The sequence below is a fragment of the Solanum dulcamara genome, chromosome 7 (genome assembly GCF_947179165.1).
Source record: "Solanum dulcamara chromosome 7, daSolDulc1.2, whole genome shotgun sequence".
NCBI lineage: Eukaryota > Viridiplantae > Streptophyta > Magnoliopsida > Solanales > Solanaceae > Solanum > Solanum dulcamara.
The window spans coordinates 70,877,962-70,901,686 of record NC_077243.1 but is presented as its reverse complement, the minus strand read 5'-3'; the positions used below and the strand labels follow the sequence as shown (position 1 = coordinate 70,901,686).

The following is a 23,725-nucleotide window of genomic DNA, read 5'->3' as shown; positions in this document are numbered from 1 at the left end:
TTTTTGTAGGAAAATGGAGGTGATTTTTAAAATTTTGCTCTTTTATTTCTCAATCGCGGATCGGGTTGGCTATATTAATCTGGACCCTAGCATAGATACTTAGGACTCATAATAATTTTTACGGGTCGTAATCAAGCTTCATAATTAGCCTTGACAGTTTGGAAAAAAGTAGCAAACATACCTGGAGTCCACGAGTGTAGGCTACGAGTCGTAGAAGTTTCTACAAGTAGTAGAGTACACTCATAGACTTAAAGCTGCTTCATGTATTATTTTTGAAGTTGACGAGGTATATCTACGAGCCGTAGAAGCTCCTACGACCCGTAAACACGACTCATATGCCACTCTGCTTCTTTTTTAGTTTCCAGATTTTTTCCATTTTGACATGGGCACGTCCTCATCTTTTGGCCTATTTTTTAAATACTTTATGTGACTCTTATTTGACACGGACCCTAACAAAATATATGCTACACTAAAAACTAACTCCTGAGAATAGAAAGAGACAAAAAAAATTTAAACTAAATGAATAAAAAATAATTTGGGTTGCCTCCCAAGTAGCGTTTGATTTAATGTGAATCCTGAACCCTGAACCCTCGCGACACGACGCAGATATGCCTAGTTACTCAGACTTCACTAAGCTTTCATACTTCCGCTGTTTTGATTTCATCCTCTGTGACCATGTAGGTCTTGATTAGTTGACCATTAAATTTGAACTTCGTACCATCCTTCTTTTCTATCTCGACTGCACCATGTGGAAAGACTTCACTCACTCGGAGTGGTCCTAACCATTTTGAATTGAGTTTGCCAAGAAATAAACGCATCCTTGAGTTGAATAGAAGGAGAAAATGTTCGCTTTTCAATCTTTTGGTCGTGGTACTTCTTTATCCACTCTTTGTACAAGTCTGCGCTCTCATATGCATTTAGATGGAACTCATCAAGCTCATTTATTTGATTCATCCTTTGCTTAGATGCAGCGTCACAATCCATATTTAATTTCTTCAACGCCCACATAGCCTTGTGTTCCAAATCTATAAGCAGATGATAAGACTTTCCAAATACAAGTTGATAAGGTGACATACGTATGGGAGTCTTAAATGTTGTGCGGTAAGACCATAGAACATCCTTGACCAATCCATTATATTTGCGCCCACCATCTTTGTAAGTATTTTGTTTATTTCATGATTTGAGACTTTAACTTGTCCACTAGTTTGTGGATGATAAGGAGTTTCTACACAATGTCGAACCCCATACTTTTCAAGTAATGCTTTGAACAATCGATAGCAAAAGTGGGAACCTCCATCGCTGATTATTGCCCTTAGTGTACCAAATCTTGAGAAGATATTTTGCTTGAGGAAGGCGGTGACACTCCTTGATTCATTGTTGGGAAGTACAACAGCTTCTACCCACTTAGATACATAGTCAACCGCAACAAGGATGTACTTCATTCCACTTGAACTCATAAAAGGACCCATGAAGTCAATTCCCCATACATTAAATAACTCAATGACAAGGAAAGGTGTGAGTGGAAGTTCATGTTTCCTTGAAATTCCTCCTTCTCTTTAACAATGATTACAAGACTCGGTGAAATCATGAGCGTCTTGATGAATTGTTGGCCAATAGTACCTACATTGTAAAATTTTGTAGGCTGTCCGGATACCACTATGATGACCTTCAACAGGCGACGAATGGCATGTTTCCAAAATACTCATCATCTCGACTTCGAGTATGCAGCGATGAATAATCCCATCGGCATAAATATGGAATAAGTATGGTTCTTCACAAAAGAACTTCTTCACATCAGACATGAACTTGCGGCGTTGGTGAGGATTTAATTTGGATGAAACTATATCACTTACCAAGTAGTTAGAAACATCGGCAAACCATGAAACTAAGTCTTGTGATACTGCCAACACTTGTTCATTTGGAAAGGTGTCATATATCTCAACTCCATCTTCCAATTTTAACATTGCCTATTCTTCAAGCCTAGAAAGATGGTCAGCAACTTTATTTTCAGTTCCTTTTTGGTCTTTCATTTCCTAGTCAAATTCTTGTAACAATAATACCTAATGAATAAGTCTCAGCTTAGCATCCTTCTTTGCCATAATATATCTCAATGCTGCATGATCAGTGTGTACAATGACTTTGATTCCCAATAAGTAGGATCTAAACTTCGCGATAGCGAATACAATGACAAGCAACTCTTGTTCGGTCATGGTATAGTTTCTTTGAGCAACATTAAGGGCTTGTCTAGCATAGTATATTGAATGTAGAATCTTCTCGCATCTTTATCCTAATACTACGCCAAGTGCTACTCCACTTGTATCATACATGATCTGAAACGGTCACTCCCAATATGGTGTAATGATGATTGGAGCTGATACTAACCTTTTTTTCAACTCCGCAAATGGTTTTAGACAGGCCTCATCAAAAACAAACTTTGTTCATCAAAAACAAACTTTGTCTCCTTCTCTAGTAGTTTGCATAAACGATGAGCTATTTTAGAGAAGTATTTGATGAAGCGATGATAAAATATGACATGTCCTAAGAAGCTTCGAATGCCTTTGATGGTTATAGGAGGGGGTAACTTTGCGATAACCTCAATATTTGGTCAATATACTTCAATGCCTTTTTTTAAAATCTTGTGACCCAACACTATGCCATCTTTCACCATAAAGTAACACTTCTCCCAATTGAGCACTCTTCACACCTTTTCAGTATATCTTGGAGATAATCCAAGCAATCATCGAATAAGTTACCAACCACTGAAAAATCATCCATGAAAACTTCGATTGTATCTTCCACCATAACTTAAAAGATAGACATCATACAAAATTGAAAGGTCATCGGTGCATTGCATAATCTGAATAGCATCTTTTGAATGCGAATGTCTCATATGGACGTGTGAAAGTGGTCTTCTCTTGGTTTTCAGGTGCTATAGATATCTGATTGTAGACCTAATATCCATCAAGAAAATAGTACCATCATTTGCTAGCGAGATGGTCGAGCATTTAATGCATGAAAGGCATTAGAAAGTGATTTTTTTCCCCATAAGTTTAGCTTGAGATAATCCATGCATACCCTTCAAACAGTGTCAGGCCTCACTGGAATGTCTTTCTTCGCGTTTGGCACCACCGTAATACCTTCTTTCTTTGGTACACATTGGACAGGACTTACCCAATTACTATCTGCAATCGTATAAACAACTCGAGCATCTAACACTTGATGATCTCCTTTTTAACTACCTCTTACATATGTGGATTGAGTCGCCTTTGATGCTCGATGCTTGGTTTGAAATCTGATATAAGTTGGATTTTGTGAGTACATATGCCTAGTGGGATGCTTATTATTTCGGCTATGGACCATCTTATTGCTCTTTTGAAATGCCTCAAGATAGATTCTAGTGCGTCTATTTGTGTTTGGTAAAGATCGGTAGCTATAATGACCGACAACATGTTGTTGGGACCGAAGAATGCATATTTCAAGTGAGATGGCAACGCTTTGAGTTCCAAGGTTGGAGGTTCCTCAATGGATAGTTTTGTAGGCAGGGTTGCTCTATTCTTCAAGTCTAAGTCGAGTTTCTTTGGTGCGTTCTTGAAGGTTCCTAGGACATTTAATGCACATAATAGCTCACCATACTCCCCAATGTGGTCTCCATCAAAGTTTATGATGACAGCATCTAGAGCTTCAACACCCAATCTCTCTTTAATAGGTATTTTTGGTTGCAAATTGTCAACAACATCAATCACGGACACTACCCGTAGGTCATTATGATCCTTTATTGCTCAGCATACATCGAAAACCACTTCTTCATTGTTAAATAGAAACTTTAGTTGGCCAGTTTTCATATCTACTAAAGCACGTCTGGTTGCCAAGAATGGTCTACCTAAGATGATAGGAAATATCAAAGTCTTCCTCACAGTCAAGAATGACGAAGTCAACAGGAAATATGAATGATTCAACCTTAACTAGCACATCGTAAATAATTTCCACAGGTTTCTTAATAGTACGATCGACCATCAAGATCTGCATTGACGTTGATTTGAGGGCTCTTAAGCCCAATTGCCAAAACACTGCTAGCGATATCAAGTTAATGCTAGCACCAAGTCGCACAACATTTTTGCAAAGTTGAATACCCCTATGGTACATGGTATAGTGAATGCGCCTGAGTCCTCTTTTTTTGCACGAGTGAGCGAATGGCAATTGCGCTATAATGATGCAAGTTATCGGCCAGTTTAAAACTTACTGTTCTTTTCTTTGTGACAAGATCTTTCATAAACTTGCATATCCCGGCATTTGCTCTAGTGCCTCTATCAAACGAACATTCACCAAAAGTTGTTTCAACATGGAAATAAACTTAAGAAGCTTTCCATCTTCGACATTCTTCTTCAATCTTTGTAGAAAAGGAAGAGGAGGATTTGGCATTGGAATTGGAGTTGGAGCAGTGTCTTTTGCATTGCCTGCTTTCTCACCATGCTTTATATCTCTTTTTTGGGGATGTTTAGTTCTTAGCTCATCACCTACTGCTTTTTCCTCAGTGGTGCTTTTTGTTTCATCTTCACTAACAGCCACATCATGCGCATCATCCTCAAAATCTGGCATAGGTGGATCCACTGTTTGAATGTCATTTCGGGTGGTTAGAGCCATGCATTGCCTGTCATTCTTTGGATTTTTAATTATATTACTTGGTAGAGTTCTTTTTTGGCATGGATTCAAAGATGACAAAATCTGCCCCAGTTGTTGCTCAATAAGCTTTATAGATGTAGAGTGTGATTCAACTTTTTGATCCATTCTGAAAAGATCATTGCATATCTCCTTAAGATTATCCTCTGTTGCTTCATACCTTTTCATCATCTTTGTCATCATGTCTTCAATTCTTGCAAGTTCGGAACCCCCATCTCGATTTCTTGGAGGGGATATATGCACTACTTTTATTGTTATCTCTCCTTCCCCAATCACCTTATTTATATTGCACGCGGTTGCGATCATTGTATCCATTCTAATTGTAATTGTTCTTGCGATTGTAATTCCATTCACGATTGTAGTTGTTGTCACTGTTGTAATATCCATCTCGATTAAAGTTATTATAGTTTCGACCTTGATTTCTTTTACTTTGGCGTCAAGAAACCTGATGCTTAGGCATTAGTCCGGAACCCCTCCCCCCCACTTGATCATTCACATAGTATGCATCTTTCTTATATCTATAATCATCATGAATTGGTACCCTTCCTTGATGGTCAATTGGATTGATTTTCTCTAGTCCTATGCTTTTGAATGTAGTTTGATTTTAGTTTTTAATTAAGCAAGTTCTTGTAGTACCTCTTCATTTTGTATGTTTGGACTTTGATTTGTGCGAATAGTAAAATAGATTTTTGAAGTTTTTGTGTCCCTAGTACTCCAAGCTCGGTTGGTCATTGTAACACGATCAAGTCTCTCTGCATCCTCTTGGAAGGTATTGGCCAGGAATGCTCCGCTAGTGATGTTGTCTGCGACAGCCTTTCCATTTTCATCAAGTGCACGGTAGAACAGCTCAAGAAGTGACTCATTTGCTATTCTATAATTTGGCACGCTTCATATATACTTTACAAATCTCTCCCAAGCTCCATAAATTGACTCTCTGGGAATTTGTTGGAAGTTGTTGATTCAGTCTGTTAGTTTCAACTTCTTAGACAATGGAAAATACTTCTCCATGAATGCCTTGTGTAATTCATCCCAGTTTGTAATGGAATTGTATGGAAGTTCGGATAGCCAAATTGAAGCTTCGCCTGTAAGTGATAATGGAAAAACAAGCAGTCCAATGACATCCATATTTAGACCTGGGTCGCAAACACTGCTCTAGAAAACATATGCCACATTCTGGAGATAAATGTGTGGATCTTCGGATGGCAATCCAACAAATAGTCCTCTACTATGAAGTATTTGAATTAGCCTGCTTGCGATGCTAAACTTAGTTCTTGGCGGCAATGGGGTTAACACAATAGCGCCAGTAGTCCCTATAGTGTCAGGGTTGACCCCATAGTTGTTCCATATGCCGAATTCAGAGCGTTGTCTAGGTGGAGGACGTTGTCTTGCTTGGTGGATCGTTAAGAACGTTCTGTGGTTGAAGTTGAGGAGGATGTTGCGGTGCATTGTCATGTTTCCCTCTAAGATGTTCCGCTCCATCACCAAGTTCGTGTCCATTATTTTTATTGTTATTCTTTGCCATCCTACATAATCATCTTTTAATTTTGGGATTAAATGAAATCAAGAGAATGCCTTGACTTTTCGTATTTAGCATGCACTAGGAGCCAAAACCTGTTTCAGCAGAAACAAAAAGAAAAATAACGTAAAATAAGAAAATAATGACTACAAATCAAATAATAAAAATTAATCTAATCTAAAAGACAAATTCCTCGGCAACAGTGCCAAAATTTGATACGCTCAAATTTCACCTCACTAAAGAAGTATAAATCGATCGTTGATTAAATATAAAACCTAACGAATGTTAGGGTCGATCCCATGGGGAATATGGTTTAGACTTTAGATTAATCATTTATTATTTACTTTAGTAATTAATTTATTGCGTAAAAAAGGAGAGATTTTTATAAAACTAATTAACAGATTAAATAACAAGCATGAACGAACAAAAGTACAGTTTAATGTGGTTTAAATCAATATGAAGTGAAACTAGGGTTTTATGTGTTCTCCACGAATTCTTAACTAAGTAGACCCCCTTTTATTAGTAATCCTTTCCTAGTGTGTTATATGTAGAATTGGTAAGTTAATTTAACCTAAGTCCCTGATCCGGAAAATAGGAGAATTTTACTATGCAACTTGATCCGTCTACGTGTGTATGCTTTACTAACTCTTACCAATGATCCCAAATTTAGCTTTCCTTGATCCATTCAAGCTAATTAGATAAAGATGATTAGCCCCAAATCTCGTTGTTTAATACCTTTTCCCATCTGTTATCTCCTTGATCCGGCAAGTAAGGATAAGGAGAGTTCTAACATTGGCCACCATTAAAAAGCAATCAAAACGAAGGGAAAAATAATACATGCATGCACTCTATTTAAGAATTACTTTTTATTGAGTTCTACATCGTTAATTCTTCATGGTTTCCACAACCCTAGTTGTGGAATTAGCTACTCATAACTACGTGATAACAATCAATAATATTTAGTTTAAAAGAAATCATGAACTTACAATAGTAAGTTTGAGAATCCAAAATCTTCAATAAAATCCAAACATAAAATATCAACAACAAAAATCAAAATTCAAGAATTAAAGCCCAAAGTTAGTTCAATCTCTATTCTCAAACCCAAAAACGTGCCTAAAGTAAAATAACCCTAAGAATTATATTTATAGATAAATAATCTTAAGTAAACATGAATTCGAACAACATAGGAAACTTTAAGTCGGTTCGGGTCTACTACTCATTTCTAAGGATCGTAATAACTTTGATAAGTCGTAGACCCATCTCGTAATCAATAACATTGCATTGAGGAACACTTTTTCTTCATGACAGCTTTCTACGGCTCGTAACTCTGAGGATGACTCATCAACTCGAGTCGTAGACACAACCCTTACTTCATCATTAGTGTTGACACCCAATTTTGACCGACCTATAATTATTTTTTCGAATCACTATCTTAATAAAAAAATATATTATTTACTAAGTTTATTTTATAATTTTACTTATTCATATTAATATATACGTATTACATATCTATTTTAATATGTTTTATGTGTATATGTATATAAAAAAGGGGTTATTATTTAAGTTTATTATATATTCTTACTTGTTTATGTTAATATATATTACACATCTATTTTTAGTACATATTATATACATGTGGTATTTTTATATATATATGTATATATACGCATGTATTTATATAGTATGTACATGCATATTTACTTTATATATATAATATTACTACTTGATGAAGTGTATGATTTTACTTATTCAATATATATATATTACGTTATTAATTAGATGACTATCTATTCAATTTTCCTCCATTTTATTTTAAGCATAGTCTTTTTTATCCAATTTAGTACATCTCTAATTAGTCCACTTCCAATTTATTTCAATTCTAGCCTAATCAAATGTAATGTGGTCTAATTTTAAATCTCAATTTTAATCTTGTCCGTTCATTGACTTAATCTATGGACATGACTAATCCTAATATTTTTCTTCCTATTTTTTCTAATTACTCACTCCCCAAAACCCTACGACATTTTTTGGGGTCATCTTCTCCAAAGGAGAAGAAGACAACCATAGACGCCGCCTCCCTATCTCTCAATTTCTCTCCGTCTCACCACCGCGACATCACCAGAAGATGAGAACACAACCACCGCCGCACAACCATCGTGCAGCAGCTCCGCCGTCAGCCACCAATGGAGGATAGCACGCGAGCAGCAGCTGCAGTGACGCCAACAACAATACGCAGTAGCCACAACATTTTTCGGCAAGCTCTTCTTCTCCTAGAAGCTGCTGATAACAGCAGCAACCTTCAACAATGGCGGACAGCAGCAACCTTCAACAATGGCGGCCACCAGCTGCAGTGAACAACAACGAACCAAATGATCTCCGGCGACGATGTGCAGCAGCGACAAAGCACGGACAGCAGCTTCTCAACGACGGCAGCGCCGACCTCCTTTTCCGACGAGCAGCGCCGCCATGAGACAAACAAAACAATAAATTGAAAACGGATCTTCATAGATCCGTCTTGGTATGGTTTCATTTTACTTTTATTTCATTATATATATATTATGTTATTTTTTTTTTTTTTTGCAAATCTAAAATTGTGTATATGTTGGTATGATTGCATTTAAATTTTATGTCATTATATGTGTATATAGATATATATGTTATGTTCCTTGCAAATAAAAATTTCATAAGATTGTGGCGTATATGTTGGTATGTTTGTATTTAAAATTTAGTATACATATGTCATATTTCTTATAAATCTAAATTTCATATGATTATTGTGTATATGTTGGTTTGATTATATTTTGTATTCTAAGTTCTTGATAAGTTTCTTGTTTGGATGATCTAGATCTTCTCATATTTAACTATGTTTACAGATTTTTGTTTTTAACTAATATTGGGCTGTTCATAATTTGATAAACTCAAGATTTAAAGATTTTTGTTCATTCTTAATCGATTGAGATCACAGATCATGTTTATGTTGTTTTGACCATGTTCATGTTCATGCTCATATCACTACTTTTTAATTATGCACAAGTTTAGATCGTTCTATTGAAGACGGATCTTTACAAATCCTCTCAGGTATTATCGTTCTAATTATTAGTGATTTAAACATTATTTGTTGAAGATTGATTTGTTTACAGATCTAATATAATTTTTGTGGTATTATTTGCTATGTCAAGATCATAAGTCGTTAAGTTTAATTTGTCTACGGATCTAATATGAGTTTTATGATGTTGTTCGTTATGTGAAAATCGTGAAATTGATAATCTTGCCTTAACTTGAGTTCAATGATTTTATTTTAGTTGTGATATAGATCTACGAAAATTTGACTCTGAATTTTTGTTTGACACATTTATGTTAAAAAGTTATAATATTTTTTATATTTTTGTTTGGATCCATACAATTGAATTTATTTTCTTATGAAATCTGAAGTATCATCACACTTTAACTTTTGTTTGAATATTTGGTTGAATAATTGCTGTACATTTATTGATAGTGGGTCCCTTGGCATGACCTTTTTGACTTATGAAACATTTTTTGAATAAAGTTTTGATCAAATCTAAAAAGAAGATGTGGTTTTGATTTTTGTGGAGAGAATTTTGAAAATATTGTCATATTTTTGAAATGAAATACACCATCACTGACTTATTTGTCAAAGTTTTGAAATTCAAAATCTAGCCAGTAGATTTTGTTGATTTCATGATCTTTTATCCATGTGTGTATCAATATAAAGAGACATACACAGAGAAGAAAAAAGAAAGAACACACAGAGAGAAAATACAAGATCACAAAAACAAAAAGAAAAGAAAAGAAACACTAGAACTTAGAGAAGCTTTTAACAAAAATACTTAATCGTTTTTAAGCTCTTTCTTTTGCCTTTTGCTACTTCGACTTGTTTGGATCTCGGATATTGCTACCGCTTTTCATTGATATAAAACTCATATTAACCGGTTAGTACTTTCTTTTCCTATTTTATTGTACTGTCTTTACTTTAGGTTCTTACATATTATATCTTGTCAAAATAAATACATGAAGTATTCAGGTTAGTTCCCATTTTTCTTTGATATATTGGTTTATTATTTTGAAATGTGTTCTTGTTCTATTTGCTTACTTTGTTGTAGCAAAACTATATAATCATGATATACCTCTATATATATTTGTATATTGGTTGTATTTTCTTTATGATTTAGCAGGGCTTGAACTTCAAAGTTCAAGACACGAGGAGTGCGAAAGTTTAAAATGTCATTATTTCGTTTACATTTTGTATTATTTATTCATTTACCTTTATTTTAATTTTGTAATAATCTTGTAAACTCTACTCTTCACAATAATAATAATGAAATTGTGGACTGTCTAAAGGGGGAGGGGAAATCTACGTGCTACTTGTATTTATTATTTACTTTGATATAATTTTATGTGTTTGTTGCGTGCGCTAGACAAACATGCTGAAAGAAATTAGTTATTTTTTATGCTTATATTTAATTTTAAACGAAATTTGTTTTATCACAGAAATAAATATTGATAAACTCTACATTTTAATCAATATGTCAAATTTTAATAATTTTTATTTATACGTATTAAATAACCTGTCCAACTCTCGTATTTTATTCAAACTATCAACCATTCTATTATTAAAGAATTATGTACACAAGCTTTTGATAGATAATTTCTAGCATATTAATTGAATCATATGTTATGATTTAAGCTTAACATTTTCAGCATATTAATTGAAACATCATCTACGTGACTCTAGCATGTTAATTTATGTAGAAATCATGTTTAGGATTTAATAAGTTTAATAGGCTACTTTAATAGATGCAATACCTATATATTTGCTAATAAATATTTTTATAACATTATGTCATATAGAACTATGTTTATAGAATTTAATAATATTGCAAGCATATAAAACCAAGATTTTCATCGTAAGAAATATACATAAATCATGTCTTTAGTACTTAATGGATATTTTAGTATTTTTGTAGAAATTAAGTTATGCTTATAAGATTACAAATATTTTTTATCATATTGACTCATATAGAAACTACATCTATAGAATTTAATAAATGTTTCCAATACATACTTTGTTTAGAAACCATGGCCATAAGATTTTTAACCCTATAGAAATCATGTTTAATGTAGAATGTTGGTCAATATATATAAATTATGCATTTAAGTTAATAAATAGTTTATTCGTTATGTAAAATTTATGTCTATAGGTTGTTATAAGTATTTTTATTATAATATTATTATTAAAAAAAAATCACACCTTTAGATTCTTAATAAATACTTCATCGCCTCATATTTAAACTATGCTTTTAGAATTGTAACAAATGTTTATCATAGTTTATATATAGAGACCATGTCTATAAGATTTGATAAATATTTGTCATGTTATTTTATTTTAAAATCATGCTTACAATTTTAATCAATTTTCAACATATCATTTCATTTAGACACCATGCCTATAAATAACATTTAAAATAAATTTCAACATGTTTAACCCCCTAGATATCGTTTATAGGGTTTAATATTATTTCAAGCATATAGAAAACCATGTCGGTAAGAATATTTTGAGCCTATTGGGTCCATGAGATCTAACAATATTTCCCGCATATTTTATCATATAACAATTATGTTTATAAATATTATAATTCTAGCATGCCAATTAAATAGATATTAGGCCTTCATAAATATATTTTTTCATAACATTATATGTAGAAGTCATGCCCATAGGGTTCTAAAAAGTATTTCTTATGTTATTTTTTTTTTTTTGAAATCATGTCTATATTTTAATAAATTTCAGCATATCAACATTTAGAAGATCATATCTATAGCGTTTAATAAATTTTTCAGCACGCTCTTAACTAAAGTCATGTGAATAGTATTCTATAAAATATTGTTAGTTAATAGCTAAAATTATCAAGCATACTTCTTTTTATTATAATCGCCTAAGTAATTAAATTTGTCCATCATATTATTCAAGTTTTTATGTTTATAATACCTGTGTCTGATTGTACGCATACACATAATCATTATGACCTTCACAATTTATATGTGTTTTCAAGCATGTTAATTAATTAATTTAGAGGCTTATTTGAGATTTTATATGCTAACTGCTTGTCCTATCTGTTTTGTTTGACGATGTGTCTAATTAGGATGCCTATATTTCCTTTGGTCTAAAACCTACTCTAAATAGTGCGTCCAATGCCTCTTGGATATTAAGTTGGGACGTTTAGACACCTTTTAAGACGTTAGTTTTTATTATTTTCTTTTAGATCGCTTTAGGGTCATAATAATAAATAAACTTAAGAGGGGTAGGGGTAATTAGGCCCTTCGGAAATGATGGAAGTTGACCCGAGCAGAAAAATGACAAAAACTTTATATATTTTGTCTTCCGATTAATGAGCCGGCGCTGATCCGAAGAAAAATAAGAATGTAGATAATTTTATTTCCTGTCGACTTTTAAATATTTTGTTTGTATATATATATTTGGGGTAGTTTAATATTTTAAAATTCAATGATTTTTAGGCATCCTCAATCTTATTAGAGATTTCATCCAAATTAGATTTACAACATATTACATATTCATATATCTACACTTGTCAATTATCTTATTCATTTTCTTTTTTATTGTGGCTACAAATAAAGTAACCATTGCTAATACTAGACATTTATTCTACCATAAATTTAGTAAGTTATTTATTCAAATAATTTTAAAATATACATTTGTATTTTTATATATTTAAATATATTATTTAGTATTTATTTTACTATACAATAAACATATTATTATTAAATTTGGTTCATTCATATATAAGACGTATATATATGACATACCTTATATTTTCACCTTTTTCTCAAATTTAATAAAAAACCTTTTTCTTAATATTTCTAAAACAAACAAATGAATAAATATCCCTAATCATTTTTTTCTAAAACTAAGTTTAAGGACTATCTTCAGATAGGCTCTGAGGGATGCCTAATACCTTCCCCTCGAGTAACTAAAACCCTTACTTAGAATCTCACAGGTTTCGCAAATCAAAACAGAGTTTACATTTACAAAAAAAATAAATGGTTTTCCTAATATTTTCCTTAAAATTAGGTGGCGACTCGAAACATTTTCAAAATTAAAGGCATAGCCATTTTTATGTTGTGAACTATTTCGATCCTGTTCGAAAATAGGGTGCGACAGCTTGGCGACTCTGCTGGGGAAAACCCATGTACTTAGCATTTTAGGTTTTAACCTTAGTAAAATTTAGTTTTAGAATTATGGGATATTTGTTTATGACTTGCCTTTTATTTATTTTAATTATTTATTGTGATTTGTTGTATTACTTGTTATTTGAAAGGACGCAAGCTAAATCCAAACTTGCGCTCCTTATTTGCTTGAAAAACACTACATGTTATTGCTATTCTTACACTGTCACTTGCATTTTCTATCGAGTCTTCGGCCGTACACAATACACACACTGGTTCACGTGGGGAGTGTCTCACACTCCCCCAAACCTTCTTTTGGATTCTTTAGTTTTAGAGTTTGCACAATAAGATCAGTGTGCCTTCTCGCAAACATTCAGTCCACTCTTGAATATCTAGGAAAAAATCTTACTCTAGAAAATAGGTCATGATGCATACACCTTAGGCGAGGCGATCCAAGGCACCGTCTTCACAATTAGGAAATCCACCCTTTGTCAAAGGTTATACACCTAACGACATATTTTATGTGAAAGTTGTTATGAATGATCCAAACAAAAACACATGACGGATTTGGAATAAACATATTTATCATACCCTTACCTTTCTTTCAGATGAATATCAACCAAAACCTCCCAAACATTCAGATGGTTGTTTTGGCCCCCATACGATACAAAATTGGTGGCAAAACATTCGTAGGGCGCATGGTGTTGAGATCAGAAGGCATTTAGGTGCTTTGTTGTCGCTCATGGGAATTCGAGCCAACAAGATCTTCATTATATTGCTGATGGAGTTTTGGGACCCAAGCACTGTGACCTTTAAGTTCTTGGATTTTGAAATTACTCCAACACTAGAGGAATTTAGTATTTTTCTTGAATTACCAATAAGAGGAAGAACACCGATATGTCCATCAACCATAAGTACAGAAGGTTCCATTGGGTTGTTAGGGCTGCGTATCTTGCTATCACTAAGGCGTGTAGAAAATGGGAAGGTAAAGTTGGACTATCTTAACACATCTTCATAGACCAAGAACTACGAGATCACCCCTTTCATTCTGGGGCTTTTCCAAAGATTTGGTCATCTCGAGAGCTTCGATAAGAACCGAGATGAATTTGCATGCACTCGTAGACAATGGATGCATATGAGACCAAGGGTATTTGTGATGGCCTTTTTGGGGGCTATGGTCTTCCCAATGAGGTTTCATTCGATAAATATCAACATTCTGCCAATTGTAATGGAACTTTTTGCGGTACCGCATAACTATTTCTTGGTGCATATGATTCTCGCTGAAGTATTTCGATCATTGTCAGCATGCACAAGGGGGCATAACTTCTTTGGGGGCTGTAATTTATTATTACAGATCTGGGCAATAGAGCACTTCTATCGCCGAGAACCACAAAGGGACTACACGATAGACGCCCGCAATTTGATCCAAAGCCACAATGATCGTCTTAGGTATTGGGACGCACCTATGGGAGAGGAAGAGTGGCGTCCATTTTTGACCAACCTCACAGGAGATTCCATCCACTAGAAGTATTTTTGGATGGGAGGATCGATTTTTGTCAGGACGCAATACCTTTATTTCATAATCTGGTCGGGCTAGGAGGTATTCAGCCATATGCTCCTCTCCAAGTGTTACGACAATTCGGAGTTGTCCAAGACATACCATTATGGGCAAATATGGCACTACACGAGGATGATCTCACTTCGGTCCCAGCAGGGCGTATAAGGAATTTGCAATTAGAATGGGATCACATGATTACGATAGAGGCAGGAAATGTAAAATGGTGCACGCCAGAATATTATGTGTGGCGTACCACCATGAGACATTTGGCTCGGCCAAGTACGAAGGGGATTGTGGGTGTTGCGGACAACCAATGGATTAATTGGGTTAAGCAGGGAGTACTCCCTCACATTGAATTCACAACACCAATGTACAATCAAATAATTCCAGGATCAGTAAATCATTTAATACCAATGATCGAAGAAGATCCAGAGGCTGAAGAGGATCCAAGTGAAGATCCTGAGGAGCCGGAAGAGGAAGATCCGGAAGAGGATCCAAAGGAAAAAGCTCACTCTGAGTATAGTTCGATGGGGTTCGACGAAGAGGTAGGATCGAACCAGATTGATGAATTCTCGGAGTACTATCCAGGGCCCTATTATGATTATGATGATGATGACGACGCTCCAACATGGCCTTAGATTTTCATTCTTATCATGTGCTTTGTCATCCTTTTGTTCGCCTTATGGCCTCCATGTAATTTCATTTTTTAGGCTTCTGCCCGTGTACTTCATTACAAAGATCCAAGACATCTTTGATTAATAAAATTATGTTATTCCAAATCCGAAATGTGTTTAATGGATCATTTATCATCAAATTGATTGCAACATAGGTCGTCCTCTAGCAAAAAGAGGCTCCGTATAGGACACATTTGAATGTCGTTAACTTGGCGTGTATGTATATTATATACTTGTTGTACTTTTAAATCTTTCCCAAACTAACATACTTTACTTTTTCTTTCTTTTATTTTGTTTTGTTAATCCCTAAAAGAACGTTGATTTGTGTCGACTTACGAACTGGCTGACTCACGATACAACCTTCGATCAAAGGGAAAGATGACATGTGAAGAAGAATTTAACATTGCTGCAAACATAATGATACCAGTAGAAAATCCTGAGAGTTCTCAAAATATGGCCAACATCCAAAATGATGAGAAGATGGCTCACATGGCGCAAGAGCTTGAGATTTTGAGAGAGGAACTACGTCAAGTGCGAGACTTGACCAAGCTTTCGGCTACTACCTTCCCGACTTTCAAGATGCCCAGCTACTTCCCTAGAGCTGACTTGCCTCCTGCAAATTCTCCAAACATGCCTAAACGTGCTCCCATTCATGGTCAAGCACCATTAGCTCATCCTTCTGCAATCAGGACTGCTCCTGACCTTCCCACTCATGACCCCGTCACACCTACCTACCCAGTGACAAACCAGATATTTGGAGCACCCACCGTCGCTCCTTATGATTCACAGATCCCACCTGTATATGCTGTTGAGGCCCCTACTTTCACGACACCGGTTAGGGTCAAAGTCCCGTATGAGGTTAACCAATATGCAGAAATGGAGAAGGATGCTCGATTGAAAGAAGATAAGTCAATAGACGCTCAACTTCGAGGTCTAAGAAAGGCGTTGAAAAACCTACAAGTCACTAGGCGAACAGAGAGCTTAGATTATGATGACTTATGCATCCACCCAGATATTGACATGCCGGTAGGATACAAGCCCCCAAAGTTTGACATATTTGATGGAAAGAGCGATCCTCACGCACATCTGAGGGTATATTGTGACAAGTTAGTCGGTGTAGGGAGAAATGAGAAGCTGAGAATGAAGTTGTTCATTCGAAGTCTATCGGGAGAAGCGTTGACTTGGTATACACGCCAGGATCCTCGCAAATGGTATAACTGGCAGGAAATGGCTGAGGATTTCATGAATCGTTTTAGATTTAATACCGAAATCACTGCGGACAGGTTCTCATTAGCCAACATACAGAAGAAACCGTCGGAGGATTTCCAGGAGTATGCACGACGTTGGAGAACCGAGGCTGCAAGGGTTCAACCACCACTGGATGAGAGTGAGATCTCAAAATACTTTATTCGAGCCCAAGAAGGTATCTACTTTGACAAGATGATGTCAATGATGGGCCAAAAGTTTGCAGAATTGGTCAAGATGGGGGATTTTATAGAGGAAGGCATCAAATCGGGTAAAATTCAGTCCATGGCCGCATTGCAAGCTGCAAGTAAGGCCATACAATCAGGCTCCATTGGTGGCATCAAGAAGAAAAAAGAGGATGTTTCAGTCGTCAATTACCAACATGGAGGACAGTCCTACCAATACCCCAACAATCCCCAAATTGTTGCACATACTCTATACACCTCGTACCTAGTATATAATACCCGACCACACTATAATCCACCCCGAGCACCAACATACCAAAGTCCAACAAGACCACGTGTCCCATTCCAAGCACCAACCCACCAAAATAGACCAGCATATATGCCAAGACCACGTCCAAATCTCGAAGCCAGAAATACTCGCACCTACACACCCATTGCCGAACCTTATGCTCAATTGTTTGAAAGGTTGAGGATAGCAGGAGTGCTACAACCAGTTGAGGGAAAACTCCCCGACCCAATCCCTTACAATTTTGATGGAAACAAGCGATACGCTTACCACTCGGGAATCCAAGGGCATGACACAGAAGATTGTTATGGCTTGAAAAACCAGGTTGAGACTTTGATCAGAAGAGGAATAATAAAATACACTCCAACACCTCCGAACGTGAACAACAACCCTTTACCAAATCATGAGAATCGAGAAGTCAACATGATTTCTCTAGAGGAAGAATACAACTTGGGAGAAACCATCGCGCCTGTCTGGAACGCTGAAGAAGTTGTCACTGCATCTCCAGTGCGACCTGTTGTCACTGTTCAACTAAAGGAACCTCTTACTGTCCAAACATATATCCCGAGGGTTGTGGTAACCACTACAGTTGCTAGAAAGGCTGATTTTGACACCAAAGGAGTCCCATGGGATTACAAAACAGAAGCTAAGGGCAAGATGATTGATGCCGCTGTGGCTCAGGGGATGACTAGATCAGGAAGGTGCTATACTCCCGAGAATCTAAATCAAGGAGTTATTGGGAAGGAGCCAAATCCCAAGAAGAATGTTACGGATGCTAAAGTCACAGAATTTTGGAGAAAGATGCAGCCAAAAGACTATTCAGTCGAGGAGCAACTGAAGAAGACATCGGCTCATATATCCATAATGTCTTTGCTAATGAGTTCTGAGGCTCATAGGAATGCTTTGATGAAGGTGTTAAATGGGGTTTGCATTCCAAAAGAGACCGCAAGTGAAACCTTAGCTGCAACAATTGGACAAGTGTTGGAATCTAACAAAATCTCTTTCCATGATAATGAGCTACCTACAGAAGGGACTGGACACAACAAAGCACTTTATATCGCGGTCAAATGTCGTGATAAGATTGTGACCCGAGTTCTGATTGATGGCGGTTCTGGATGTAACATCTGCCCTTTCACAACTCTGAGAGTTTTAGGCTTGAATATGGGAGATATAGAGGAAAGTCGTGTAAAGGTGAGAGCTTTTGATGGAGCATAGAGAAGCATCATTAGAGAAATCCATCTCACATTGCAAGTGGGACCAGCAGAATTCCCAATTTTATTTCAAGTGATGGATGTGTCATCGAACTACAACCTGCTGCTGGGAAGACCATGGGTCCACGTAGAAAAAACAGTTCCTTCAACTCTTCATCAATGTGTAAAGTTTGAGTGGGGTCATGCAGAAGTTACCATTCATGGAGAGCTCAATCACCCCGCCTATTCTGTCAATTCTGTCCCAGTCACTAAGGAATTAGATGGAGCCACTTTTAACACTTTAGAAATCATGCAAGCTGTGAGGGTTGAGGAGAAGTTAGAGTCAGTTGGTGTGAAATTATCAAGAGCAGTGAAGATGGTCGCGACAGAGATGTTGAAATACGGGTATCAGCCTAAGACAGGACTTGGACCCAGGGCCAATGGCATAGTTGAACCCATCCAGCTGAATCATCAGAAAGGTACTACTGGACTCGAATATGGATCTACATCGGGACGAGTCCGCAATACAGGATCCATCAAGACAACATTTGTACCAGAGCAAGTTCTGATTCTAGATCACGCATCTGATGATGACATAATAGAAGGAATAGGAAATTTGTTCGTGGCCATGATTGGAGAAGAGGAAGAGATAGATCTCCGCAAATTGAGCATCCGTGATTCCAAGCCTGGAGAAAGCTTGTAGAATTGGACCATCAGTCCGTCCCTATTTCGACAAGAGTCCTGGTAGTGTGGAACGTAGTTTTGTATTTTTAAATTTGAATGATCAAAGCTGAGGCTTGTATCATGCTTGATCTTTGTTTTTGGTTGCTTTTTCTAAAAAAAGCTAGAACGCTTTTAAATAAAAGTCTTTGATTTCTTTAAAACTGTCTCATTATTTTACCTACTTATTTATTTTACTTGCCTTTTTATACTTTTCAGCATTCGTATTAAAAATCCTAATTCAACGGTTATGACATGTAACGAATCCATCGAGCAAAGTGAAAATAATGAACCCGATCACGAAGAATATGATGAAAGCATGATGCCTGAAAACCTACCACTCGAGGTTGAGCAGTTCGAGAGCCAGGATAAGCCTAATATGGATGAAACAAAGGTTGTCAATTTAGTAGATGAGGAAACTGTGAAGGAAACCCGAATTAGCATACATTTGGAGACTGAAAGAAAAAAGGAGTTAATAGAATTGATTAGGCAACATGTCGACATATTTGCTTGGTCTTCTGACGATATGCCAGGGTTATACACCGATATTGTTTCACATAGACTACCAATTGATCTCACTTGCCTACCCGTTAAACAAAAGACAAGAAAGTTCAAACCAGACTTGAGTCAAAGGATCAAAGAAGAGGTTACCAAGCAGATTAAGGCGAACATTGTGAGGGTCACAAATTACCCCACTTGGTTGGCAAATATAGTACCAGTGCCAAAAAAGGATGGAAAGATCAGAATATGTGTGGACTATCGAGATCTCAACAGAGCTAGTCCTAAGGATGATTTCCCTCTCCCAAATATCTATATACTCATTGACAATTATGCAAAACATGAATTGCAATCATTTGTCGATTATTTCTCGGGATATCACCAGATACTGATGAATGAAGATGATGCAGAAAAGACAGGATTTATCACTCCATGGGGAGTGTATTGTTATAGAGTAATGCCATTTGGCCTAAAAAATGCTGGTGCAACCTACATGAGGGCCATGACCGCTCTTTTCCATGATATGATCCACAAGGAGATTGAAGTATATGTGGACGATATCATTATCAAATCCAAGAGGAGTTCGGATCACCTATATGATTTGCAAAAATTCTTTGAGAGGTTGCGAAAGTATAATCTTAAATTGAATCAAGCAAAGTGCGCATTTGGAGTACCTGCAGGAAAACTGTTAGGATTCATTATTAGCAGGAGAGGCATAGAGTTGGATCCCTCTAAGATCAAGGCAATTCAAGAATTACCTCCCCCGAAGACCAGGAAGGACGTGATGAGTTTCTTAGGAAGGCTTAACTACATCAGTCGGTTCATAGCACAATCCACAGTAATTTGTGAACCCATTTTCAAATTACTTAAGAAGGATGCTGCCACAAAATGGATGGAAGAATATCAAAGGGCTTTCGACAAAATCAAAGAATATTTGTCCAACCCGCCAGTATTAGTCCCACCTGAGCTCGGGAGGCCGTTGCTACTATACTTATCTGTCATGGATAACGCATTTGGATGCATATTGGGACAACATGATCAGACAGGTAGAAGAGAGAAAGCCATTTACTACTTGAGCAAGAAGTTCACACCGTATGAGGCAAGATATACCTTGTTGGAACGAACATGTTGTGCTTTGACTTGGATCGCGCAGAAATTTAGGCATTACCTGTCTACATACACCACGTACTTAATCTCAAGATTGGATCCACTCAAGTACATCTTTCAAAAACCAATGCCTACAGGTAAATTGGCAAAATGGCAAATTTTGTTGAGCGAGTTCGACATTGTTTACGTGACACAGAAGGCCATCAAAGGACAAGCCTTGGCTGACCACCTCGCAGAAAATCCAGTGGATCAAGATTACGAGCTGCTAAAAACTTACTTCCCTGATGAAGAAGTATTGTTTGTAGGAGAAGACATATCAGAACCATGCGATGGCTGGAGGATGTTTTTTGATGGAGCGTCAAATTCCAAGGGAGTTGGAATAGGAGCAGTTTTAATTTCAAAAACAGGTCAATATTATCCAATTTCAGCCAAGATTAGGTTTGATTGTACCAATAACATGGCAGAGTATGAAGCTTGTATTCTTGGGCTTAGAATGGCCATAGACATGAACGTCAAAGAGCTTTTGGTCATAGGCGATTCTGACTTATTGGTTCATCAGGTGCAAGGAGAATGGGCTGCTAAGAATGTGAAGATCCTTCCTTATTTGCATTGAATAAAGGAGTTGAGTAGGAGATTCACAAAGATTGAATTCAAACATGTCCCTCGAGCTCAAAATAAATTTGCCGATGCTTTGGCAACAATATCCTCAATGATTCAGCATCCGGACAAGAATTACATCGACCCTATTGAAGTAAAGTTATATGATCGACATGCATATTATTTTCATGTTGATGAGGAATTGGATGGAAGACCATGGTACTATGACATCAAGAGATTGATAGAGGCACATGAATACCCTGAAAATGCCACGAGCAAGTTGAAACGGACTTTAAGAAGAATGTCCAATCATTTCTTTCTTAATGGAGAAATCCTGTATAGGAGGACTCCGGATTTAGGATTGCTGAGATGTGTTGATGCCAAAGAAGCAACGAGGCTTTTAGAAGAAATACATGCAGGAACATATGGACCTCATATGAATGGATTCACTCTGGCTAAGAAGATCTTAAGAGCTGGATATTTTTGGATGACCATGGAGAGAGATAGCATTCGATACGTGCAGAAGTGTCATCAATGCCAAGTGCATGGAGATTTTATACGAGTTGCACCAAATGAGCTCAATGTTATGGGTTCCCCATGGCCATTTTCCGCTTGGGGCATGGATGTAATTGGGCCCATAGAGCCTCCTGCATCAAATGGACATCGTTTCATCCTTGTAGATATTGATTATTTTACAAAATGGGTCGAAGCTTCGACATATAAGGCAGTAACTAAGAAAGTCGTGGCAGATTTTGTTCGTAACAATATCATTTGTCGATTCGGGATTCCAGAATCAATTATAACAGATAATGCGGCAAATCTCAACAGCGATCTTATGAAGGAAATTTGTGAGCGATTCAAGATTACTCATCGAAATTCCACAACTTATCGGCCACAGATGAATGGAGTAGTTGAAGCAGCAAACAAGAACATCAAGAAGATTTTAAGGAAAATAGTGGATAGTCATAGACAATGGCATGAGAAGTTACCATATGCTTTGCTAGGTTACCGTACCACAATCAGAACTTCCACTGGGGCAACTCCTTATATATTGGTTTATGGTTCAGAAGCAGTAATACCTGCTGAAGTGGAACTACCATCTTTGAGGATTATTCAAGAGGTCGGTTTAGAGGATGCAGAATGGATTCGCAGCAGGATTGAACAATTGATGCTTATTGATGAGAAAAGAATGGACGCAGTTTGTCATGGTCAACTTTATCAAAATAGAATGGCCAAAGCATTCAACAAGAAAGTCAAACCTCGACATTTCACATCGGGACAATTAATATTGAAGAAGATATTTCCTCACCAAGGAGAAGCTAAGGGGAAATTTGCACCAAACTGGAAAGGTCCTTACATGGTTCATAGAGTATTATCCGGAGGAGCAGTAATCTTAGCAGAAATGGATGGCACAGTGAGCACGAAGCCAATCAACTCAGACTCCATCAAGAAGTACTACATCTGAAGACAACAAGACTGGCTTTCATTTTTTTTACTCTTAAATTCCATGTATTTAGAACTACGCTCGACCTGACTTCCCACGGTGGGGTACGTAGGCAGCCCACATCGGGTTCGGTCCTCTTTTAGAAAATCCAAAAACATCATTTCCATGTATTTAGAACTATGCTCGACCTGACTTCCCACGGTGGGGTACGTAGGCAGCCCACATTGGGTTCGGTCCTCTTTTAGAAAATCCAAAAACATCATTTCCATGTATTTAGAACTACGCTCGACCTGAATTCCCTTGGTGGGATACGTAGGCAATCCTTGCCGGATTCGGTCCCTTTATAGTTTCACTTTTCTATTGTACTCGAACTACGTGCAGACCTGATTCCCATTTGGGGATACGTAGGCAACCTTAAGGGTTCGGTCATACCTTAGAAAACTCTCCTTTAGTTAGGTATCATTAGAACGTGAAGGATCTCGCGAATAAGTCAAGAGAAGCATCGTCAGAAGACAAGACTACAAGAAAGATTACATTTAGATATGGAGAAGCACGATGGACTCCAAATCATGTCATAACCTTAAGATGATCAAGGATTACTCTCTCTCTCTCTCTCTCTATATATATATATATATATATATATATATATATATATGATATACTCTTTTGTCAAAAAACAAACTATTATTTTTATTTATTTATTTTTATTCATTTATTTACTTATTTATTTATTTTATTTTTAAAAAATGCTTTTCTACTATTCCACCTACTAAGTCTCTAGGTTAAGATACTACGGACGGACTATAGAGGTATTGGAGGTTCCCGGTG

General features: G+C 36.5%; 1 protein-coding gene across 1 annotated transcript; it reads left to right on the top strand.

Moving 5' to 3' along the window:
* Positions 1-16,003: 16,003 nt before the first annotated feature.
* Positions 16,004-18,556, top strand: LOC129894846 (uncharacterized). The gene has a single exon (XM_055970468.1). It carries the CDS (start codon positions 16,004-16,006, stop codon positions 18,554-18,556), a length of 2,553 nt encoding a protein of 850 aa, XP_055826443.1.
* Positions 18,557-23,725: the final 5,169 nt, after the last annotated feature.